At 43.1% G+C, this 25,682-nt stretch overlaps 1 protein-coding gene and 1 long non-coding RNA gene across 14 annotated transcripts in view; one reads left to right on the top strand and one right to left on the bottom strand.

The window, feature by feature from the left end:
- Positions 1-25,682, top strand: part of LOC127483215 (uncharacterized) — a 31,216-nt gene that overhangs the window by 1,862 nt on the left and 3,672 nt on the right. The window contains exons 2-4 of one of the 2 annotated variants that reach the window (XR_011390669.1): positions 20,346-20,383; positions 23,140-23,252; positions 24,418-24,855. This is a non-coding gene — a long non-coding RNA (uncharacterized lncRNA). The remainder of the gene's footprint in view (positions 1-20,345; positions 20,384-23,139; positions 23,253-24,417; positions 24,856-25,682) is intronic. The other variant, XR_011390668.1, reaches the window with a different exon arrangement.
- DIXDC1 (DIX domain containing 1) overlaps positions 1,209-25,682 on the bottom strand; it is an 88,788-nt gene continuing 64,314 nt past the window's right edge. For 5 of the 12 annotated variants that reach the window (XM_070078086.1, XM_070078084.1, XM_070078111.1 and 2 more), the window contains 9 exons: positions 25,049-25,102; positions 24,511-24,603; positions 24,364-24,435; positions 23,595-23,684; positions 23,100-23,261; positions 21,220-21,286; positions 7,198-7,303; positions 6,068-6,197; positions 1,209-4,443 (listed from right to left, as the gene is read on the bottom strand). In XM_070078086.1, the coding sequence (XP_069934187.1) occupies positions 4,363-4,443; positions 6,068-6,197; positions 7,198-7,303; positions 21,220-21,286; positions 23,100-23,261; positions 23,595-23,684; positions 24,364-24,435; positions 24,511-24,603; positions 25,049-25,102 (855 nt within the window). In that variant the 3' untranslated portion in view covers positions 1,209-4,362. Of the gene's footprint in view, positions 4,444-6,067; positions 6,198-7,197; positions 7,304-12,131; positions 12,388-21,219; positions 21,287-23,099; positions 23,262-23,594; positions 23,685-24,363; positions 24,436-24,510; positions 24,604-25,048; positions 25,103-25,682 lie in introns of those variants that run through there. The other 7 variants (XM_070078092.1, XM_070078088.1, XM_070078122.1 and 4 more) reach the window with 3 other exon arrangements.

Below are 25,682 nucleotides of genomic sequence, written 5' to 3'. Positions count from 1 at the left end.
TGTGGGCATTTGGGGAGTGAACCAACAGGTGGAAGATTTCATCTCTCTTCTGCCTTGCGAATAAAATCAAAATAAATAATAAATACAAGTTAAACTAGCCTTTGTTAATACGTTTGAGGTGAGCTGCAGGTCTCACTGTTCACTTAGATAGGCTTGTTTAAACCTTGCTTTGCACTTTTTGAATAGGGAGTTTGTATTTTTAATATGCTTCTGACTTAGGTGTAGCTAAATTTTAAGAAGGCACAGTCCAAACAGTCCAGGGATGGCAAGTTTACCCCAGAGGTAGACTAGGAATTAGATCTGTCAAATCAGTCCTGAGAGAATAAGACTGAACCCCTCTAAACAGACTGGATAAAGAAAATTAAAGGAAAAAAAAAACAATACTCAGGTGTGACATAGATTTGTAGACTGGCAATATCACTGATTCAAAGTTGGGTGGATGGAAAGAGAAAATAGTTGATTATGAAAGATTTTGAGTTGTACATATCACAATGGGGTGGCCAGTTAATAAAATATGTAATCAGAAGCCAAAAATTATTCAAGGCTAACGAATGAGATACATTGAACATTTAACTTGAAACCTATTTAGGTGTTGGGGAAGCAGCTTTCAGATTCACTTAGGAATTCTGATTATTTCAAATGCACACAACCCTTTTTACTTATTTGAGGGGCAGACAGATAGTACATCCCCTGATATATGCCCCAGATTCCTGCAGCTGGGACAAGGTCAGAGCCAAGAGCTGGAAGATAACCTAATTATTTGAGCTATCCTAGCTGCCTCAGGATCGGCTGGAGTCAGAAGCCAGATCCGGGAGCCAAACCCAGGCCTTTGGATGTGCAACAAGCATCTTTAACTAACTGCTAAGCTAATTTCTTATTCTTAAATGTACATTTTAGAAAGTCACGTTGTTTGTGTTTGCACCAGAGACTGTCATGCAGTTTACATTCTCACATTCTTACTTGATTGCACATGTACACATAATTTCAAAAGAAGTGCTAAATCAATTAATTTTCCTTGGTAGTATTTTTTGCTTACATTAGAAATACCAGTAGTAAAATATCTGTAGCAATAAAGTAATTCTTATCTCCATTCTCCATGTAATGTAAACATGCTACCCGGGAGCTCACTTGAGGAAATTTACTTTCACTAAATATATATGGCTTTGTTAATATCAGTCAATAAGTGTGAATACAAATGATTAGTGGGATTTAGTTTGCAAACTCCATTTTATTCCATTTGTATTTTTTAATTAGTTCATAAATTGGTACACATGGGCAGTTAAAAATGGTTATCACTTTGATAATCAGAAGCCTCTGGTATAACATATTCTTCATGAGAACACTGTAAAATAATACACGGCAATAATCTCTTTGAAAACAATGGCTGCAAACATCCATGTTTCTAAGAAAATATAACTTTACATATATATGGATTTTAAGCAAGCTATATCTTTTACATAAATCAGACAGTACAGTATGCAATCATAATGCTTACTTTATGGAAACAAAATGAAAATAATTTTAATTATGACCTAAATGCTTTTAAATAGAGTCCTCTTGGATTGGATGTAAAACATAAAGATATTTTCCTAATTTATAACTGGTCAGAAAAAGCTGCAAAGCTAGTAAATCATTTTGGCCATTACCAAGTGTGTTCAACTCAGTTCTTTAGACACAAAATGCAGTGTTCCAATTCCAATGAATTTAGAGAACTGAGCAATAAGAGAACAGTCTTCAGTGTTGAAGACTTTTTAAGGAACTGAACTCTAGTTTTTGAGAGTCTTTTATAAACAGCTCCAATATGGTTCAGAGATTATTTTATGAGCTCTAAACATGCTAGTTCCTAAGTTTGCTCAAGAAAAGAGAACACCAGCAATAGCAGGATGGACCATCCCACTCCCATGTCACTAGGAGACGATAACCGTGAATGAATCAGAAGTGCAACTGAACAGGAAACCTTTCAGAACAGAATGAATCAACAGATTGTTCTGCTCAGAAAGTTCCTCATTTGAGGGCCTCAAATAAGGATCACTAACGCATTTGGTACAAGAGTTACTGGAGTGACCTCATCTTGTAGGGATGTTTAGTTATTACCTCTGGCACATGAGACTAATGAGCTAAAGGGAAAAAACATCTCATATTCTCCCCTAAACTCAATTTCAGCTTTTTAAGGTGGCACGGCACCATTACAGCTCCTTTTCCAAAAGATAGATGAAAGATAGGTATGGTAGAGGACTTTGAAATATTTTTCTGGTTTAATTTTCTCTGAAAAGTTAAATTACACATAATGGTTAAGACTTTGCTGAAAGAAAAGTGACAAGTAAAAACTGATAGAAATTCAAGATAAACTACTGGAAATACAATAATGAATTTTGGCCTGCTAACCCTCATGCTATATATAACAAACACTAAAATTCATGCAACAAAGAAATTGGTGATGTGAGGACTTTTTCTGCAGATCTCCTGGAAAAAAAAAATGTACTGTTTTCTCATTTGCCTTCAGAATGAATTATTCTTGCTTTTGGCTGACTTCCCCAAACTCTCCCAGTCATTTCTGACAAAAAAAAAAAAAAAAAAAAAAAAAAAAAAAAAAAACACTCATTCTTAGTAGGAGAAGACCAGGTAAATTTATATGAAAGACAGCAGGTGTCTTTTGAGCTCCTCTGTCTGCTAGAGGAGCAATCAACTGAATTACATAAAACTCCTTCCACAACTAAAATGGCAGGTAGAATTGGAACAGGAATTGTCATTAATATACTTATAACAAAATAAATCTTGTTCTGAAGCCACAAGGGGTGGTAAGAAGAGACTGTATAAAAGCTACTGGGTTCTCTAGAAAATGGATACAGTATACAATTGAATGTGAGAATATAAACAACTCACACTTGGGTTATAAAAATAGACATGGTTCTCAGACAAAAAACAAATGAGTACAAAAGAATTCTCCAAACATGAATTATTTTTAAAAGACATTTTAAAAGACAACAAGATGTCATCTCAGAGCTCCAAAGAGCAGTCTGTTGAAATGGCTAAAGAGGGGAGATGAACTGGAGACAGACAGGTCAAGAATCCAGAACTTATCTGTCCTGCTCTTTCTGTTTGGCAGTGCACATTGGTAATCACAAATAGACTGTTATGGGTAATATATATAAATAATAATGGCTGATTAGTTGATGGTGCTTGGTGAGTGAATGAGAAAACCCAGGTTATTTGTGATCTCTGAAAGTTGAACACTTATAGCTTCTACACTTGACATGAGAAATTATTCTAGGCTTTGTTACCTAGAATCAACCTGCCATTCACAACTCATGCTCCATGCCCCACAGTTTCTATTGTGCCCTAAAAAAAATCAGCCTAAATACATAATGGAAAATAAATCCAGCCTTGAAAGAGGAGGAGCAGACCAGTAATTCATGCTCAGTTTTCATATATAACAAAGAAATACTGAAATTAATGGTCTGGCTCCTTTTAGCTGTAAAGGAGATGCCATGAACTAAAGAAAAGTCATGAGACAAAGTCAAGACGATATGGGTAGCAGCACCTTTCCATACCCGCCTGGATGTTAAGGAGCCATTCACTCCTTATTCCTTTCAAACAACAAAGTTTATCAGTTTGAATAAAAATAAATGGCTCTAAAGTTAAAGAGTCCCTAGAGATAACTAGCAGTACATGAAATATGCCCTGTGTGGGCCAAAAAACAAGCTGCAGAATCAGTTAAGACCAGAAGAGGCAGCCCAAGGTCTTATTTAATTATGGTTGTAGCATAGTGTAGCACAAGATGGGCAGCCCTTTATCCATCAATAAACAATTCAGCACCATCCATACACGGTTCAAAATATTACTGAAGAGTGGGCTTTCATCTTTGGTACCACTTCTTGATTTATTCTTGGTTTGCAATAGCTGCAAAGTAGCAGAAACGCTGGTACCTTTGCCTTGTCTGTGAGTACAAATGCTGGGACTCTGATTGCTGCAACTACTGAGGCCAAATAAAATAATACTGTAACACACAGGAGTGATGTATCCAGTTCTCAGGTTCCAGATAATAGCAGCCATGCCCCTACAGGAGCGGGATCATCCATCCCCATTGGTTAAGGCCTTCGGTTTGTTGTCCTCAGAGTAGAACAAAACACTGTGTTCCCACGGACAAGGAACTCCAGATGAACCCATGGTGTAACATTTGGACAGGGATTTTAAGTACCAGATAAACCAGGCACAGAAACAGGACTGGCCTGTGGCCATCACACTTGGAGAAGCTTCTGTTTTGGCCCCACAGACTAGAAACTTCTCAGTGTGTTCTGGTTTCAGTCCCCTTCCTGAGTGAAGCAGCCAGGGAGTAACCAGGTTCCAATCTAATACTCTGGGTTAATTCTCTCCATGGTCCTCTTCCACCCAGGCTACAATTTTCCCTTCCCATCCAGGAATGGCATCATCATCATGGAAGACCTAGGGAAACAACAGTAAGAAAATACAGAGTAAGGCAGGGAGTCTCACTAAACAACTGTTGCTGGTAAAAAGATCCCAAACAAAGGATAACAGAGTACGGAAAGCCTTGAGTTAGCTTCTAGGTAGATTTGGTTTTGTTTTTGATTTTGATTTTGTTCCAACTGGTAACTGATATATATCTTTTCCTTAGTTTCACAGCTATAAACCATCCCTAACACTGCTTTGCTCATAGGGATTTATAAGAATTACTAAATTATGGGCCAGCACCATGGTGTAGTGGGCTAAGCTTCTGCCTGTGGTGCCAGCATCCCATATGGGCGCCAGTTTGAATCCTGGCTGCTCCTCTTTTTTTTTTTTTTAATATTTATTTTATTTATTTGGAAGAGTTACAGAGAGAGGCAGACACACAGAGAGAAGTCTTCCATCCACTGGTTCACTCTCCAAATGGCCGCAATGGCTGGAGCTGAGCTGATTCAAAGCCAAGAGCCAGGAGCTTCTTCTGGGTCTCTCACATGGGTTCAGGAGCCCAAGGACCTGGGCCAGCCTCTGCTACCTTCCTAGGCACATTAGCAGGGAGCTGGATCAGAAGTGGAGCAGCTAGGACTTGAACTGAGGTCCAAATGGGATGCTGATGCCACAGGCTGGGGCTTTAACCCACTGCACAGCTTTCTGGCACCTGCTCTCGGCTATGGCCTGGGAAAGCAGTAGAAGATGGCCCTGCACCCATGGGGGAGACCCAAAAGAAACTTCTGGCTCCTGGCTTCAGATAGGCCCAGCTCTGGCTGTTGCAGCCATTTGGGGAGTGAACCAGCAGATGAAAGATCTCTGTCTCTGTCTGTGCCTCTGCCTCTCTGTAACTTTGCCTTTCAAATAAATAAATCTTAAAAAAAAAAAAAAAACTGAGAAGGGGAAATTTTGGTACAAGGCATTGGAAAGAAAGGATTGGAAGAAAGACCAATCTTAACTTTCCTCAGGTGCAGTTCTTTCATTTTCTAAACTACAAATAAAGTAGGGTTATTAAAACAGCTCAGGGAGAAAATCTTTACTAAAAAAAATATAAGGTTTTCCAGCTTTTCTCTTTCTGTAACCACAGGAAACCACTTGCAACCCATAACTCTCCACCAAGGGGGAAAAAAGGTTTTGCCTGGCAAATGGATCATGAAGAGAAGTGTTAGCTAAGAAAATACTCAAAAGTTGAGAATAAGCATGTTCTCAAGCACAGATGACTACACAGACGCTTCTTTCATCATGAGAAACAACCAGCTTATAATATACAGTTTCATATATTCATGCCTGTTTGTTTCTTTTACTCTATGTAAGAAGTGAGAAGTTTTGTAAGATGTGGGTACAGACAAAAAAGGGCCCTTCATTTTATAATAAGTTCTTTATTTGCCTTAACAAAATAAAACTTTTTTAAAAAGAAAATTCTTAATCAAAGTAATAAACCCTAGACTAAAGCTATTAACATCTCAGACCGTTCTGTGCCTTCTTAGTCTAGAGCCATCAGAAGTGATTGAAGTCTCTGGCAATCCAGACCTAAGTAGGGAACACAGGTACTTCTGGGTACCAGGCCCTGAGCTGGGATGACCAGTAATACCACCTACAATCTCTGTAGATTCTGTACCTCCTCTTTAACAGTGCCAAACTCAGGATCCAATGCTTTGAAGTGATACCGGTGATTCCCTTCCCGATCAATAGCTGCTTTAAAATCCTTCAGTGTCACTTCTCCCAACCTATAACGAAAGGAGAATACACTAAAACACATTATTAATCAATAGGTTGGAAAGATAATGTGTTATCTGTAAACCCAGCCTCCTGCCATAGTGAACAGAAATAGCATGGCCTTGTTAGGTCAGAATCCCTGATAACCTGCATGGCATCTGGGATGATCTGAGAATTTAAAGTAGATATATTGCTTCTGCAGCAGCCAAATCACTTTCCCGTGTTTTTCTTTGGGATTAAGACAAAAGGGCTCTGAAATCAAATCTGCTGAACAACCATGTCTAAGTTCTCTTAATTTCCTTCTTCGCCGCAATATTTCAGTTCTCTAGACTGGTAACTCAAGTGTCACCATCTTTATCCTTCTCTCTTTAGGAAGCTGGCTTCTCACCCAGACCAAATTAAGCAGACTCTCTAGGAAAGGAGAATCCTATGAGCTCTCTGAGTAGTTGGTTAAAAGTCTTTATTTCAGGCCAGCGCCGTGGCTCAATAGGCTAATCCTCCGCCTGCAGCGCCGGCACACCGGGTTCTAGTCCCAATTGGGGTGCCGGATTCTGTCCCGGTTGCCCCTCTTCCAGGCCAGCTCTCTGCTGTGGCCCGGGAGTGCAGTGGAGGATGGCCCAAGTGCTTGGGCCCTGCACCTGCATGGGAGACCAGGAGGAAGCACCTGGCTCCTGCCATTGGATCAGCGTGGTGCGCTGGCCGCAGTGGCCATTGGGGGGTGAACCAATGGAAGAAGGAAGACCTTTCTCTCTGTCTCTCTCTCTCTCACTGTCTACTCTGCCTGTCAAAAATTATTTCAAAACTATGTCCCTTAGAAAAAAATATATTAACTGAGTTTATGGAAAGCTTTTAACACAAATTCTCAATGGGGATTAGCTTCAGCCATGGAACTGTAACAAAAATGAAGGAGTGCCAGGCTGAAACCAGCAGCCATCGGCAGGAGATTTGACCATTTAAAAAAACTATTCTTCCAACCTTGGAGCACATTTGCAAGTTACCAGTATTGGAAGTACTATGATCCCGGAATCTCACCTCTTTGGTATATTGACCATGAAGGGTGTAAGTGACCGGTCAGTGAAATAGAGCACTTTAGTGCAGGTGCTGCTGACAGCTGGAGAGCTCTGTGAATGAGGCAACTCTGCAATCAGAGAGACCATGTGGTTAGGTCATCCCATTTGCTCCAAACCAGCCCATCATTTCCAGTGATTCCAAATATCTCAGGAGGATGGATCACACCCTTGTCAAACACCATGTCCATAGGGTATGATCCAGACATCACCACTGGTACCACTATGACAAGTGGTGCTTTGGGACGTGGACACTATCACAAGGATCATCGCTTCTCACCATTCCAGGTTTTTCTAGCAGGGGAAAAGCAACTGATCTGAAAGGCAAGTTGTTGAAGATCAAGAAGAGAAGCCTGGAGAGAGTTCAGCTGAGGCAGAGTAGACACACAGCAGGATCTGCAGACTCTGTCAATATTTACATGTTGGAGGACAGTAGAAGAGAAGTCATGTGATTCATGAAAAGAAAAATAGGAAGAAGAACCACAAGAGCAAAGGATCCTTAGAAATCAGATCCCAGGCCGGCGCCATGGCTCACTAGGCTAATCCTCTGTCTGCGGCGCCGGCACCCCAGGTTCTAGTCCCAGTCGGGGCACCGGATTCTGTCCCGGTTGCCCCTCTTCCAGTCCAGCTCTCTGCTGTGGCCCGGGATGCAGTGGAGGATGGCCCAAGTCCTTGGGCCCTGCACCTGCATGGGAGGCCAGGAGAAGCACCTGGCTCCTGGCTTTGGATCAGCTCGGTGTGCCGGCCGCAGCCGCCACTGGAGGGTGAACCAATGGAAAAGGAAGACCTTTCTCTCTGTCTCTCTCTCTCTCTCTGTTCACTCTGCCTGTCAAAAAATAAAATAAAAGTAAAAAAGAAATTCAGATCCCAAAAGGCCAATGCTTCCAACTTAAAAGGTAGAGGAGACCTACCTTAACTCTTAGCTACATAGCATCCATATGTGTTGGTCCTGTGGTCTTTCTTCTTTTTTTTTGTTAAGAGGCAAAAAGACAGATGAAGAAAAAGAACTCCCACCTGCTAGTTCACTCCCCAGTTGCCCACATAGGCTGAGAGAGGCCTAAGCCAAAGCTGGGAACCAGGAATGCATTCAAGGTTTTGCATGTGGGTGACAGGAATCCCATTACTTGAGCTTTCACCATTGTTTACAAGGGCAGAAACCTGGAGTCAGGAACTGGAGCCAGGAACCAAACCCAAGTACTCCAATGTGGGATATATGTATTTTAACTGCTAAACTAACTGCTCATTCTGGTCCTGTGGTCTTTAACTGAAGTTTCTAACTTCTCTCTATCCTCTAAAAATAGTTTTGGAAAAATATAATAAATGAGTGTTTATAGTTATGTCTTTAAGAAAAAAGTAGGAAAGATCTATCATAAACCTTTATTATAAGGACCAAAGATAATTAAACTTCCACATATCTATAATCTCTCCAGCAATTCTACCTATACATATTTTATTCCTAACTTACCCTAAGCATTGATTGCAACCAAACTGGCAATCTCAGGAGAACAGTTCTAGGAGAGAGATTAAAATAAGGCTGGCGCCGTGGCTCACTAGGCTTCACTAGGCTTCACTAGGCTAATCCTCCGCCTGCGGCGCCGGCACACCAGGTTCTAGTCCCAGTTGGGGTGCCGGATTCTGTCCCGGTTGCTCCTCTTCCAGTCCAGCTCTCTGCTGTGGCCCGGGAGTGCAGTGGCAGATGGCCCAACTCCTTGGGCCCTGCACCCGCATGGGAGACCAGGAGGAAGCACCTGGTTCCTGGCTTTGGATTCGCGCAGCGCGCTAGCTGCAATGCGCTGGCTGTAGCGGCCACTTGGAGGGTGAACCAATGGAAAAAGGAAGACCTTTCTCTCTATCTCTCTCTCTCACTGTCTAACTCTTTCAATAAAATAAAATAAAGGAGAATGGGGACAGCATTGTGGCACAGCAAATTAAGCCACTGCCTGCAACACCTGCTGCTCCACTTTCAATCCAGATCCCTGATAACACACTTAACGAAAGCAGCAGCCCCTGCCACTCTCAATGGGAGAATCAGATGAAGCTCCAGGGCCCCTGGCTTTGGCCTGGCCCAACTCCTCCTGTTGTGGCCCTTTGGGAAGTGAACTGGTGGATAAAGATCTCTCTCTGTAAGTCTGCCTCTCAAAGAAAATACATAAATCTTTCTTTAAAATGTAAAAAATAAAATAAGGGAAAGCCAAAGGGCTTCATTAACACAGGGGTGTAAGATAAGGAAATTTCCTCTATTTGCATAGCAATAAGTGTTCAGATTTCTCCCTAAAGAATGTCATGATCCAGCCAGCTGCAGCAGCATAGTGGGTAAAGTCACCAGCTGCAGTGCAGCATCCCATATCAGTGCCGGTTCAAGTCCCAGCTGCTCCACTTCTGGTCCAGCTCTTTGCTATGGCCTGGGAAAGCAGTGGAAGATGGCCCAATTCCTTGGGCCCCTGCACCTACATGGGAGACCTGGAAGAAGCTCCTAGCTCCTGGCTTGGGATAGGTGCAGCTCCAGCTGTTGCAGCCAATTAGGGAGTGAACCAGTGATGGAAGACCTCTACTTTCTCTCTGCCTCTCGTTTTTCTGTGTAACTCTTTCAAATAAATAAATAAATATTTAAAAAAATATATAAAATAAAAAGAATCCCATGATCATACCATGAGTCTCCTTTGCCCCAGCAACCAGCATAGTGTCTGGCACATAGTAGTAGTGCAATAAATAAAATTTTCACTTTTAGCATTAAGTTATATAACTCACCCATTAAGCAAACATTTGCTGAGCACCTACTATGTGCTAGATATCAAAAATAGAAAAATCAACTACATGGTCTTTGGTCTCCAAGAAGTTACAATATAGATGATAGGCACAATTTAAAATTACAATATACATTACAATATACTAATTCAGAACTGTACAAACTGCCTGAGAAGACTGAAGATGGATAGGTTAATTCCACCTTGAAGAGGTCAAACCACAGTTAGAAAATCTTTTTTTTTTTAAAGATTTATTTATTTAATTATTTGGAGGTCGGAGTTAGAGAGAGACACACACAGACAGATGATCTTCTATTAGTTCACTCCCCAGATGGCTACATGGGCCAGCACTGGGCCAGGCTGAAGCCAGGAGATTCATCCGGGTCTCCCATGTTGGTGGCAGGGGACTAATCATTTGAGCCGCCTTCCACTGCTTTTTTTAGGACATTAGCAAGGAGCAGCAGCCAGTACATGAACCAGCACTCATATGGGATGCCAGCGTCATAGGTGGTAGATCTACCCACCACACCAGAACACTACTCCCACAAATCTTTTTTTTCTTCAAGATTTATCTGTTGGGGCTGGCATTATGGCATGCTACCTTCACCACCAGCATCCCATATGGGTGCCAGTTCAAGTGCCGGCTGCTCCACTTCTGATTCAGCTCACTGTTAATGTGCCTGGGAAAGCAGCAGAAGATGACCCAAGTCCTTGGGCTTCTGTACCCATGTGGAGACCCGGATTAAGTTCCTGGTTCTTAGCTTCAGCCTGGCCCAGCTCTGGCTGTTGTAGCCATCTGAGGAATGAACAAGCATATAGAAGATCTCTCTCTCTTTCTCTTTAGCTCTCCCTTTCAAATAAGTAAAAATATCTTTATTTTTAAAGGGTTATTTTTATTTATTTGAAAGGCAGAGCAAAGATAGGGAGAAAGAGATGGATGTTTCCCATATGAATGGCAGGGGCCTGAGTACTAGGCCCATCATCTGCTGCATTCCCAGGCACATTAGCAGGAAGCTGGATTGGAAACAGAGCAGCCAGGACTTGAATAAGCACTCTAACCACCATTCCTACATAGGATGTCACATCACAAGTGCAGGCCACAGGAAATCTTTTTTAAAGCATCACACCAGGGCCGGGGCCGCGGCTCACTAAGCTAATCCTCCACCTGCAGCGCTGGCACCCCGGGTTCTAGTCCCTGTTGGGGCACCAGATTCTGTCCCAGTTGCTCCTCTTCCAGTCCAGCTTTCTGCTGTGGCCCAGGAAGGCAGTGGAAGATGGCCCAAGTACTTGGGCCCTGTACCCACATGGGAGACCAGGAGAAGCACCTGGCTCCTGGCTTCGGATCAGCGCGGTGCGCCGGCCACAGCGCACCGGCCGCGGCGGCCATTGGAGGGTGAACCAACGGCAAAAGGAAGACCTTTCTCTCTCTCTCTCTCTCTCTCTCTCTCTCACTGTCCACTCTGCCTGTCAAAAATAAAAATTGGCCGGCTCCGCGGCTCACTAGGCTAATCCTCCGCCTTGCGGTGCCGGCACACCGGGTTCTAGTCCCGGTCGGGGCGCCGGAATCTGTCCCAGTTGCCCCTCTTCCAGTCCAGCTCTCTGCTGTGGCCAGGGAGTGCAGTGGAGGATGGCCCAAGTGCTTGGGCCCTGCACCCCATGGGAGACCAGGAGAAGTACCTGGCTCCTGCCATCGGATCAGTGCGGTGCGCCGGCCGCAGCGCGCCAGCCGCAGCGGCCATTGGAGGGTGAACCAACGGCAAAAGGAAGACCTTTCTCTTTGTCTCTCTCTCTCACTGTCTACTCTGCCTGTCAAAAAAAAATAAATAAAAAAATAAAAATTAAAATTAAAAAAAAATTTTTTTAAAAAAGCACTTTTTAAAAAAACACAAGCTAGGGGTCAGCATTGTTGCATAATGGGTTAAGCTGCCACCTATGACACCAACATCCCATATGGGTGCCTGTTTGTGTCCCAGCTGCTCCACTTCCAATCAAGCTCCCTGCTAATGGCCTGGGAAAAGCAGTACTTGGGCCCCTACAACCCATGTGGAAGACCCAGAAAAAGCTCTTGGCTTGGCCTGGCTCAGCTCGCCCTTGGGGCCATTTGGGAGTCAACCAGTGAATGGAAGATCCTTTTCTGTCTTTCCTTCTCACTCTGTAACTCTTTCAAATAACTCTTTCAAATCTTTTTTAAAAAGATTAAATTTATTTATATGAAAGTCAGAATTACACAGAGAGAGAAGGAGAGAGAGAGAGAGGTCTTCCATCCACTGGTTCACTCCCCAACTGGCTGCAACAGCTGGAGCTGCGGTGATCCGAAGCCAGGAGCCAGGAGCTTCTTCCGGGTCTCACACGTGGGTGCAGGGGCCTAAGGATTTGGGCCATCTTCTGCTTTTCCAGGCCATGGCAGAGAGCTGGATCAGAAGTAGAGCAGCCGAGACTCAAACCAGCGCCCATATGGGATGCTGGCACTGCAGGTGGCGTCGTTACCTGCTACACCTCAGCGCTGGCCCCAATAAATAAATCTTAACACAAAACAAAAAACCACAAGGTAGAGAAGTTAGCAAGGGCATCCAGAAGAAGGGAAAGATACATGTAAAGGCTAGAAATGGGGTCATCATGTATGTTTGTAGAGAACTGTGAATAAACTAATAAGGCTAGAGCATTAGGAATACATTGAGAAGTTGTGGGGGTAATAAAGTCGACAGAGGACAAATTACAAAGGACTCAGACTGGCAAGCTAAGCCTTTAAGATATCAATCTTTTTTTTTTTTTTTTTAACAGGCAGAGTTAGAGAGAGGGAGAGAGAAAAGCCTTCCTTTTCCATTGGTTCACCCCCCAAATGGCTGCTATGGGCGGCGCGCTGCGTCGATCCAAAGCCAGGAGCCAGGTGCTTCCTCCTGGTCTCCCATGGGGTGCAGGGCCCAAGCACCTGGGCCATCCTCCACTGCACTCCCGGGCCACAGCAGAGAGCTGGCCTGGAAGAGGGGCAACCGGGACAGAATCTGGTGCCCCAACAGGGACTAGAACCCGGTGTGCCGGCGCCGCTAGGCGGAGGATTAGCCTGTTGAGCCACAGCGCCGGCCAAGATATCAATCTTAAGCTATGGGGAGATACAAAAGGGAGTCGTATGATCTGACTGGCATTTCAGAAAGGTCAATCTAGCTGCAAAGTATGGATTAGAAGAAAGAAACTCTGAAAACCAGCAGTCCTGCTAGGAGGCAATTAAAACAACCTGGAAGATAAGGAAGGGCTCCATGTAGCCCTTGAGCCAGATAAAAGGATGGATTTAAAAGACCTTCAGAAGGTAGAAGTCTTGATACTAGAGACACAGTTGAACACAGAGAAGAAAAGGTATAATGGTTTCAATAGGATATGACTCCCAAATTCATGAAGATGTTTAAATTCCCAAGTCTTGTGCTGATGGTCTGGGAGCATAGAAACTTAACCCAATTTTGGTGTTTGGAAGGTGTTCCTAGTGGGAAGTCTTTGGGTCGTCAGGGGCATGCACTTGGAAGGTAGTTTGCCTCAGAAGGTTCGTTATGTAAGCTTCAGCTGGGCTCAGCCACTTTGCTTCCTGGCTCACCATGTGATCATTCTCCCTCTGCATGCACCCTGCCACTGCCATCCTCCAGCCTCACCAGTTGGTGGAACCAGTGGGACTGTGAACCTCTGAAACCATAAGCCCAAATAAACCTTTTCTCTTCAGAGTTTGTCTTAGGCATTTCAGAGCAGTAACAAAAAGCTAATACAGAAGCAGAAAGTGAAAAATGCCTGAAATCTACAGTCTGGGAAGACAGATGCATGGTTGTACTATTCCTTAAGGCAAGGGGACAGAGTGAATTATGTCATCTATTTATTTTAAATGTTTATTAGGTACCTATTATGCATCAAGTATTAGAGGTACACATATATACTAGATACAATCCCAACCCATAAGGAGCTCAAAGTCTAGAGAAGATAAAAAGCATTACAGTAAAATAAACGTGAAAACAAAGTTGCTATGGACTGAATTGTGTCCCACAAAATTCATATACTGAACCCCTAATCCACTATGTGACTGTTTTGGAGATAAGACCTTTACGGTGGTAATTATGGTTTTATGAGATCATAAGGGTGGAGCCCTGACACAACATAACTGGTGCCCCTTTAAGAACGGACACCACAGGGCCAGCACTGTGTTACAGCAGGTTAAGCTGCCATCTGCAACACTGGCATCCTATATGAGCACAAGTTCGAGTCCCAGCTGTTCCACTTCTGATCCAGCTCTTTGCTAATATACCTGGAAAGGCAGCAGCAGATGGCCCAAATGATTGTGCCCCTGTACCCATATGGGAGACCTGGATAGAGTTCCAGGTTCCTAGCTTCGGCCTGGCCCAGCCCTGGCTATTGCAGTCATTTAGGGAGTGAACCAGTGGATGGAAGCTCTCAAACTCTCTCTCTCTCTCTCTGCAACTCTGCTTTTCAAATAAATAAATCTTAAAAGACACACAGAGAAAAAGACCAGAACTCTTTCTTCTAAGCCATGTGAGGACAGGAAGAGAGCCTCACCAGCATGTAACCACACTGGCAGCCTGATCTTGTACTTCCTTCCAGCCTTTTCAACTGTGAACAAATAAATTTTTATTATTTAAGCCACCCAGTCTATGGTATTTTGTTGTGGTAGGCTGAACTAATACAAATGTGATGTACATATTTGTGGAGAACAGTAAAGAGTAATCATGGTATCAAATGCCACACAGAAGTCTAGAGTATGCAAAGACTGGTTTGGTAAAAAGGTCATCAGTGATACTAGTTTCAGATGACTAGTGAGGAACAATGACGCTTAGTTCTAATGTTTAGATTTATAATCCAGTTGGAATAATTTTTGTTATGCCATGAAATATAAGGTGACTTTTTAAAAAAGATTTATTTATTTGAAAGGCAGAGTTAGAAAGGCAGAGGCAGAGAGGGAGAGAGACATCTTCCATCCGCTGGTTCACTCCCCTGATGGCCGCAATGGCCAGAGCTATGCTGATCCAATGCCAGAAGCCAGGAGCTTCTTCTGGGTCCCCCATGCGGGTGCAGGAGCCCACGGACTTGGGCCATCTTCCACTGCTTTCCCGGGCCATACAGAGAGCTGGACTGGAAGTGAAGCAGCCAGGACTTGAACTGGCGGCCATATGGGATTGCTGGCACTGCAGGCAGTGGCCTTACCCTCTATGCCACGGCGCCGGCCCATAATAATTCTTTATTATGCTTTTAATGTCTCCAAGATCTATACTGATGCCTCTTCTTTCATTTCTAATATTGCCAACTATGTCTACTCATTTTTTTTTCTAATCTGGCAAGAGGCTTATCAATTTTATTAAACTTTTAAAGGAACCGATTTTAGGTTTGATTGACTTTTTTCAATTTTCTGTTTTCATTGTCATTGATTCCCATTTCTATATCTATTCCTTCCTTTTGCTTGCTTTGGATTTAGTTTGCTCTTGTTTTTCATGTTTCTGAGGCTGGAAGCTCAGATAATTGAGACCAGTGATTGGAGTCCTTTCCCCTGATTTTCATGTATGTACTTAATGCCACAAATTTTATTCTAAGCACTGCTTTTGCTGAATCCCACAAATTTTATGTATCATTTTTAAGATTTATTTATTTATTTGAAAGTCAGAGTTACACAGAGAGAGAAGGAAAGGCAGAGAGAGAGAGGTCTTCCATCCTCTGGTTCACTCCCCAGATGGCTGCTACGGTTGGAGCTGTGCTGATCTGAAGCCAGGAGCCAGGAACTTTTTCCGGGTCTCCCATGTGGGTGCAGGGACCCAAGGACTTGGGCCATCTTTTACTGCTTTCCCAGGCCATAGAAGAGAGCTGGATCAGAAGTGGAACAGCCAGATCTCGAACCAGTGCCCATATGGGATGCTGGTACTGCAGGTGGCAGCTTTACCCGCTACACCAAAATGCCGGACCCTTATGTATTGCATTTTTAAAAAAGATTTATTTAGTTGAAAGGCAGAGAGGGAAAGAGAGAGTAAGACCTTCTATCCACTGTTTCACTTTCCAAATAGCTTCAATTAATGGGGCTGAGCCAGGCTGAAGATGGGACCTTAAAACTCCATCCAAGGCTCACGTGTGGGTGCAGGAGCACAAGTGCTCAGATCATCTTCTGCTGGTTTCTTAGCACCTTAGCAGGGAGCTGTATCAGAAGCAGAGCAGCCAGGACTCAAATTGGCGCTTGTGATAAGGGATACTTGTGGATCAGGTAGTGGCTTAACCTGCTCTGCAACACGGCTAGCCACTGAGTTTTCCTTGTATTCAAAATATTTTGCAATGTTCTTTATTAATTACTCTTTGACCCACAGGATATCCAGATGTGCAATGACCAATTTCTAAATATTTGGGCATTTTCCAGATATTTTTCTGTTTCTGATCTCTAGTTTTATTTCATAATGGTAAGAAAATACACCCTATATTATTCCAATTCTTTCAAATTTGTTGAGTTTTATGGCCATAACATGGACTACCCTGGTGAATATTCCAAAGCATTCGAAAAGACTGTACATTTTACCATGATTAGTTGGAGTTCTCCACATGTCATTTGGAAGTTCTTTGATAGTGTTGTCCAGGCTTTCTATATTCTTAATATTGTTCTGCCTTCTAGTCGTATTGATTACTGCAGAGTATTAAAATCTCCAACTATAATTGCAGATTTATCTATTTCTCCTTTTTATCAGTTTGTGCTACATTTTGAAATTGCTATTAGGAATACACATTTTTAGGATTGCTGTCTTTTTGGATGAATTAACCTCTTAATCATTATGTAGTCTCTCTCTTTATACCTGGAAATATTCTTTGTTCTGAAGTACATTTCATCTGTTACTAATATAACGATACCAGTTTCCTACTGATTTGTGTTTCCATGCATTTATTTTTCCATCCTTTTACTTTTATATTGATAAATTTACAGTGAGATTTGTATAAATCATACATAATTGAATCTTACTTTATCATCCAATTTGACAATATCTAATCTTTTGATACACTCAGGGCATTCATATTTAGCATAATCATTATATGTTTGAAGTAAAACCTGCCATCTTTCAGTAAATATTGATAATAATCTATTGTTCAGGCGCTAGCACTGTGGCATAGAGGGTAAAGCTTCTGCTTGCATTGCTGGCATCCCATATGGGTGCCAGTTTGAGTCCTGGCCACTCCACCTCTGATCCAGCTCCCTCCTATGGCCTGGGAAAGCAGTAGAAGATGGCCCAAGTCCTTGGGCCCCTGTACCTGCATGGGAGACCTGGAAGGAGCTCCTGGTTCCTGGCTTTGGATTGGCACAGCTCTGGCCATTGCAGCCATTTGGGGAGTGAACTAGCAGGTGGAAGACCTCTCTCTCTCTGCCTCTCCCTCTCTCTCTGTATAACTCTGCCTTTCAAATAAATAAATCTTAAAAAAAAATCTACGGTTCAGTGGTTTTCAAACTATGGTCTTCAGATCAGCTACTCTACTAACAACTTGAACACAGTACCTCTTTCAATTTTCATGGCTACTTCATTAGCTAGTAATTCTCACCCACATTTACCCTTGAGAAATAGAGGTTAGAGGGTAAAGGGTTCAGCTCCTGAGTTCCGCAAGGTCCTGAGTGGCAGCACTAGTTAAAATATAGCTCTGTTTAACTCCACAGTTATGTTCTTTTCACTAACAAGGCTAGCTCCGAATTAGTATGATACTGGTAAAAATGATTTTATAAGGGGCCAGCGCTGTGGCATAATGGGTAAAGCTACTGCTACAGTGCCGGCATCCCATATGGGCACCAGTTTGAGTCTTGGCTACTCCACTTCCGAACCAGCTCTCTGCTATGGCCTGGGAAAGCAGTAGAAGATGGCCCAAGTCCTTGGGACCCTGCACCTGCATGGGAGACCCAGAAGAAGCTCCTGGCTCCTGGCTTTGGATCACAGCAGCTCTGGCGTTGTGACCATTTGGGGCGTGAACCAGTGGATGGAAGATCTCTCTCTCTCTCTTTCTCTTTCTAGTTTTGACTCATATATAGCTCTATGATCCTTTTTTTTTTTTTTTTTGGACAGGCAGAGTGAACAGTGAGAGAGAGAGACAGAGAAAGGTCTTCCTTTTCCATTGTTCACACCCCAGTGGCCGCTGCGGCCGGCGCACTGTGCTGATCCGAAGCCAGGAGCCAGGTGCTTCTCCTGGTCTCCCATGGGGTGCAGGGCCCAAGCACTTGGGCCATTCTCCACTGCACTCCCGAGCCACAGCAGAAAGCTGGACTGGAAGAGGAGCAACCGGGACAGAATCCGGCGCCCTGACCGGGACTAGAACCCAGTGTGCTGGTGCTGCAGGCGGAGGATTAGCCTATTGAGCCACAGCGCCAGCCATGATCCATTCTTAGTTAATTTTCTATATGATGTGAGGTAAAGGTCTCATCCCACTTCATTGTGATATCCAGTTTGAAATTACCACTTGTTGAAGAGACTATTGGTCAAATGGTTACAGATAAATTTGTTTATTCTTAACTCTCAATTCTATTCTGCAAATTTACAAGATTATTTCCTTATATTTCACTTAATGATTATATACTTAAGATTATTTCTGTATCATAAATAAGGAAGCTAAACTAAGATACAGTGAGATTAGTTAACCCAATTGCCCATGGTCACACATTCTATCAAGTGACAGAGCTAAAACTGAATCCAAGATCTGTGTGATTCTGTACTGCATATGTTTCTGTTTTATGTCAAGCTTTGCATACGAGTTTGAAGTGCCTTTGGACCTACAGAGAGAGTGATTTTGTTCTCATTCAAAAACAATCATGAAGCTCAGAAAAGGGCTAGAATTAGAGATAAAAGTGCTAAAATAATCAGCACATAAAGGTAGCTGAATCCATGGGAGTAGAAAGATTGCCTAAAGAGATTATGAGGAGGCCTAAGTCTATGTGCCTCAAATGGAATTCCAAGACACATCAACGTTAAAGAGTTACAAAGAAGAGGAGGAGAAAAGGAGACTCTGGAGAGTTCAGAGACAAGTCAGAGAAAAATCGGACATCTACTTCTCTAGACTTCAGGTCCAGTGAGGGCAGGTACCACGTGCATCTTGTTCATCTCTATCTCCAGTGTCGAACATTGATGGTACATAATGAACAATCAACTAGTATCTGTTGAATGAATAATAGGTTGGCATGGAAGTTTAAGGAGAAGAAAGTTTTCAAGAAAAGAAAATAGTTTGGGATTGAGACAGTTAAAATATTTTCAATCCAAGCTCTTCATTTACTGTTATTCTAACAATAGAATGGACTGTTTATGAATCTTAGCTTCTTAACCTATACAATTTTGCTCTTTGCCTTCAGTATTTGTAAACATGATATCATGTATGAAATATGTGATAGTGCCTACCACATGGCCATTACATTATAAAATGTAGATGATATCATCAATAATTATCACCTAAGGGCTTTTCTAGAGTGAAGGAAAAAAGAGGGGAAGCATTTCCTTTCATTGTATTTCTTTAGTCCAGACGTGAATTTGATGCTTACTAGTTACTGAAATACTGAGATATAGGAAGCATTTGACCTAAACCCCTGTTCCCTCATCTGTAAAACAAAAAATAATAATCTGCATAGACTCAGGAAGTTACATAATTAGAAAGTGACAGAACCATTGTGCACCAAAACACATGTCCATCCCTCTGTGCTACTCTGGCCAGATAGCTTACTTATGTGATGACTGAACAAGTTCTTTTTGCTCAAATAAAATGAAATCATTAAAAAAAAAAAAAAGAATAGGAATGCCATTTAAGAATATGAAATGCTTTTGAAAAGACAAGCAGAGATAAGATGTGAAAAGTAACTACTTCATTAGGCAACAAGAAAGTCAAGGGTAACATAACAGAAAGAACACTCAGTGGGGTAACTGAGTGAGTTAGGCTGTAGTAGACTGAGTAGTAAGTGGAGAGTGAGGAAGAAAAGGAAATAAAGACTATTAAGAAGTTTGATGTAGAGAAATTAGTCAGTAGCTAGAGAACTGGCAGAGTTATATCATGCTTTGCATTTGATGAAATGAGAGGAATTTCAGTTTGTTTACAAATGTGGATATCATTTAGATTAACGCACTTGTTAAAAGAAGCTATAAAATCATTTGCAATATTTTGAATTAGCAACATATATGCATAAAAGAATTTTTCCAGAGAGAGAGGAATTTATTAAATTTTTGAAGAAAAAGAATTTCCAAATATTTAGGCCCATTTATATTAGCAGTTTATACTAATGTAGAGAAAGTACTGAAGTACAAACCTGTGTAGAAAATAGAAATGAACCATTTCAAAGAACTGCTGGAAAAAGAAACTGAAACTATTTTGGTACTAAAATAATCTGTTTCATTTCCAGTACAGATACTTCACCCAAGAGGGAAAGATATCTGGATTGTAAGTTTGAGAATGCTGCTTTATTTACTCTCAAAATTTTTACATTTTATATTTGTGCAACTATTTTAAGTGTGCTACTTTAAGACTTAATTATAATGTGGTTTTTAAAATTGTACATGTAACATAGAAAACTGGTTCACATCAGCTTTTTACCATTCGGTCCTTGTTATCATTTAAGTAATTACAGATTAGGCCTGAGTAAAATATTTAAAAGGTGAACATTATTAAACCAAAAGGTAAGATATAAATTAAAATAGAAATTACCAGGCAGAGTAGATTTCCAACAAGTTGGACCAAACAGGAAAAAAAATGTTGAGTGGGCACCAAGCAGGTTAAAACACACTTCCTAAACATGGCCACTAGATGGTGTAAACTTTGTATGACTTAAATTGAGTGACTGACCTTTAAATCCTCAAAGTTTTCAGGAAAATCTCCAAAGAAATTAAATTCACTGTCTCTAAGAAGAAGTGGAAATTTTTTGTGCTATTTTTGACTGTAGAATGAGCTGCAGCTGTATCCAAGTTTTTGTGTTTTACATTTTGCTCTGTTCAGTGTAAATGTTTTGAGCGTGTATGTTTTCCGAAGACATTTTGACCCCTCGGAGTCAGTGGCATCCTGCACATGGCTAAATGGCACTTGGGGTGGTGGTGGTAACAATGGTGTATCTTCCCTGTCAATTTCAGTACTGCTCAATTCCAGTACTGCTACAAAAATAAAATATTATAAAGTGAACCATTATAAGAAACATTCTATCCCCCAAAATAATGGTACCACGAAAGATACTACGTTTCTGGTCACACGCTCAGACACCTTACTGAGCAATAATGAGTACTTACTTGAATGAGGGGGCCAGGACTCCTGGTATTCACTATCTACTTGAGTTCTGGGGGACTTGCCTCGAACCTGGAGAACCATATAAAAATGACAAGAATTATACACTTTTCTATAACTTCTTCCATGGTATTATAAAATTGAACATGTTTATCCCAATATTCATGTACATTTATAAAAGGCTTTATAGTTGGGACCGGCATACTAGGCTAAGCCTCTACCTACACCACTGGCATCCCATATGGGTGTCAGTTCATGTCCCAGCTGCTCCTATTATGATCCAGCTCCCTGCTAATGACCTGGGAAAGCAGCAGAAAATGGCCCAAGTGCTTGGGCTCCTGCATGCACAAGGGAGACCTGGAGGAAGCTCCTGACTCCTGGTTTTGGCCATTGTGGCCATTTGGGAAGTGATCTGGCAGTTGGAAGACCTTTCTCTCTGTCTCTCCCTCCCTCTGGCTGTAACTCTGCCTCTCAAGTGAATAAATAAAATCCTTTAAATTAAAAAAAGCTTTATAGGGGCCAGCGCTGTGGTGCAGTGGGTTAATGCCCTGGCCTGAAGCACCGGCATCCCATATGGGTGCCAGTTCGAGTTCTGGTTGCTCCTCTTCCAATCCAGCTCTCTGCTATGGCCTGGGAAAGCAGTAGAAGATGGCCCAAGTCCTTGGGCACCTGCACCCGTGTGGGAGACCTGAAAGAAGCTCCTGGCTCCTGGCTTCTGATCAGCACAGTTTGGGCCATTACGGCCAATTGGGGAGTGAACCAGCAGATGGAAGACCTCTCTCTCTCTTTCTCTGCCTCTCCTCTCTCTGTGTAACTCTGACTTTCAAATAAATAAATAAATCTTAAAAAAAATGCTTTATATGGCCGGCGCCGCGGCTCACTAGGCTAATCCTCCGCCTAGAGGCGCCGGCACACCGGGTTCTAGTCCCGGTCGGGGCGCCGGATTCTGTCCCGGTTGCCCCTCTTCCAGGCCAGCCCTCTGCTGTGGCCAGGGAGTGCAGTGGAGGATGGCCCAAGTGCTTGGGCCCTGCATCCCATGGGAGACCAGGAGAAGCACCTGGCTCCTGGCTCCTGCCATCGGATCAGCGCGGTGCGCCGGCCGCAGCGCGCCGGCCGCGGCGGCCATTGGAGGGTGAACCAACGGCAAAAGGAAGACCTTTCTCTCTGTCTCTCTCTCTCTCTGTCCACTCTGCCTGTCAAAAAAAAAAAAATGCTTTATAGTTTCTGATGCATTTTCTACATACTTTTCTCATCCCATACCAAGCTTGTACAGGGGAGGAGGGGAAAGAGGAAGAAGTAGCAAAGGGAGACCTGGGAGGGGAGGGGATATCAAGAACAACAGCTCCTTAGATGGGTATGCAGTTGCTTGGAGCAGGAGTCACCATAAACTCTTTCCCTGGATTGTTATACCATGATGAACAGTCTGCTCCACTGAGAGGAAAAACAAAGAGAAAAGCTTTTAGCCAGGTCTTATATTGGATTTATTTGTTTGGCAAGGTCTTATATTTTCTAGTGTGGCCTTCATCTACATTAAAACATTTTTCATTAATCTTATTTATTTGTTTATTTGAAAGTCACAGCTACAGAGAGGGAGAGACAGAGAGAGAGAGATCTTCCATCCACTGGTTCATTCCCCAGATGGCCACAAAAGCCAGGTCTGGGCAAAGCTGAAGTCAGGAGCCAGGAGCTTCACCCAGGTCTCCCATGTAGATGGCAGGGGCCCAGGTACTTGGGCCATCTTCCGCTGCTTTTCCCAGGCCATTAGCAGGGAACTGGACTGAAGTAGAACAGGGGTTGCTTTACTCTTTCAGCCACAACATTAACATTTTAAAGCCAGGCTTGCTCAGGAGCTTGCCCCAGAGAGCCACCAGAGTGAAAGAAGTACCTTTCTTTCCTGCTTCTTCTGTGTCTCCATGACGTGCAAGCGCTCCATGAGGCTCGAGATGCCCTGCTCCAAGCTGTCGATGGTGTGGTGCTGAGGATCGTGGCCACTGAAGCTATTGCGCAGGCTGCGGAGAGCATCGCGAACAAGCTGCAGGTCAGTGCTCTGTGGGCAGAGACAAGGTGCCGTTGGCTTAGCCCACTGCCATATTATTGTGTGTGTCCCAACCACTGGGCTCAAGAAAACAGAGGAGAGAGGAATCCAGAGCAGACCTTTCACTTTGGTGGAGGTGTGATCTGTAGGAAATGTTACTCCACAAAAGCAGGCCTACGTTTGCCCACTAATTCCTAATTTTGTATAACTGCCTTAGATCTTTATGTACACTACAGAGGCAGGGATCAGGTAACTAATATAAACAGCCTAGTCCACTGCTGATGGTTGGGGTCTTCCAGCTTTAGCTACAAGTGGCAGGCCCACACTCAACTCGTGGGAACCTACCCCTCTGTGGGTGATCGAAGCAGCTCCTTTTCCTGCCGTTGGAAAGAGAAAACCATTGCTTTGAGAGTTGTGACTAGTGTAGTTGGTCACCTATAGTAGCAAGAAGAAATGGTGCTTGTTAGAGAGAGAATTCCAAACCACGATGTCCTGCTTAGTTTTTTTCTTTCTCTCTCCCTGACATTGTATATAGTTAACGCTTTTACTGCTTATTAAGATGTAAGTCTCACAAGTGCACATTTCTTTCCCTTTTGCTCAATGCCATTTTGGTGCTACACTTAGTGCTTGGTACACACACTGGATGCAGAGTGAATGATATGGGAACCTCAGTCTACAGAGGCCTCCAACCTAGGTTCTGTCAGAGTCACTGGAGGGCCTCAGAGCACTGCCCTAGCACCTCCTGCCTTTGCTTTGGTAACAAAAAATAAGAACAACCTTTTTGAGCTGGACTCAGTTCCAGATGGACCTAATGGGACTATATTTAGTTATCCATGTGGATTATCCTACATATTCTTCATAATGACAGAGAGGGTTGCTATTATCTACCTTTCCTATATGAGTATTATTTCTAAGATTCAGAAAGTAAGCAAGTTAAGGTCACAAAATGTGGAAGTGTTTGGTAAAGATGGGTTTTAAAAATAGATTTTCTTATCCTGGAACCTACAGGAACGCTTGACCCTCTCACGAGTCTTCTAACAAAGCGGCCTGCAGCCTTGGTTCAGCTCTCAGTCAGAAACAGAACCTCTTTGCCTCAATAAGGGTTCTAGGTTACCTCATCTGCCTCTCTCTTCATACAATGAGCCAAAAGGACATCTTTGTGTTCTAGCTCCCGTTCTAGATCCACCTGCAAGACACAGACCCAATTAGAAAAGGACTTCTGACCAAAGGAGAAGGAATGTCAGTGGCTAAATGTTTTCACCTGCTGGTAATTGGCATCAGAGAGTTTCCGGAGTGCTTCTTCCAACTTGGCCTGGTGCTGCTGCAAGAGGCGATCCTTCTGCCCTAGCTCTTTCTGCAACAGAGACAAAGCTTTCAGATGTGTGGCAAAACCAAGGACACTCAGCAGTTCCCCCTTTGCAATGCAGTTTCTGCCTCGGTAAAGTAGAGCCCTAGGAGGAACAGTCCTCTCCTCAAGCTATACCAGGAAGACTTCACATGCCGCATCAGTCTCACACAGTGCTGAGGATTCTTGGAAGGGAACCCCCATTAAAGGCCACTCTGCGCCATCCATGCTGATTAGAGATAAAGGTAAGACAAGAACGAGGCTTCAGACTCCTACTTCTCCTTCTCCTAACTACAGTATCTTTCCTTCAGGGACAGTGAATCAAGAGGGACAGAAACAGATTTCCTTCCATAAAGCTAGGGTGGAACAGAATACTTAAATACTCTTTGAGCCACAGCAATCATAGGTGGGTCAGAGGGAAGTCATTTTCAAACCAACAAATAGGCACTCTTACCTGATATTCTCCCAAGAGCCGATTCCTCTCATCTAGCTTCCTCTGTAGATCCACCTGCAAGAGTAGAGGAACAAGTCACGGGCATGCAGGTGTTGTCCACCAATCCTTAAGGAACCCAGCTGCTACAATTTGAACATGATTTGGCTCCCCAACTCATGCAGACTTTGAAGCCGCAAAGTCATGGGCTGGTGGAGACTTGATCCAACCATGCTGTCTAGAAGGCAGCTCTCAGGGGGAGTTCCTTAGTTCATTGAGGGCCAGGCTCTCAGAAGGTACTTCTCATGAGAGAGCAGATTACGTCAGTCTGAGTCGGGCTTGGCGGCTCTCCCTCTGCCCCTGGCTTGCCATGTGACCCCTCCTCTGCACTCATTCTGCCACTGCCATCCTCTGGCCTCATCAGATAGCTGAGCCAATGGGGCCACCCATTCTGGGACTGTGAACTGCAAAACTGTAAGCCAAAGTAAACCTCCTTTCTTCGTAAAAAACTTGTCTTGAGTGATAAAAAGCTAATGCACCAGCTACTCAGTAATCAGAGTTAATGCTGGTAGTCACAGTATACAACATGAAGAGGGTATGATTATGGAAAGATACATGGCTTCTATTTATGTCTTTAGTGAGGTAATCACTATTCGAG

This window comes from Oryctolagus cuniculus, chromosome 1, assembly GCF_964237555.1.
Source record: "Oryctolagus cuniculus chromosome 1, mOryCun1.1, whole genome shotgun sequence".
Taxonomy (NCBI): Eukaryota; Metazoa; Chordata; class Mammalia; order Lagomorpha; family Leporidae; genus Oryctolagus; species Oryctolagus cuniculus.
This window is presented reverse-complemented; position numbering and strand designations above follow the sequence as displayed.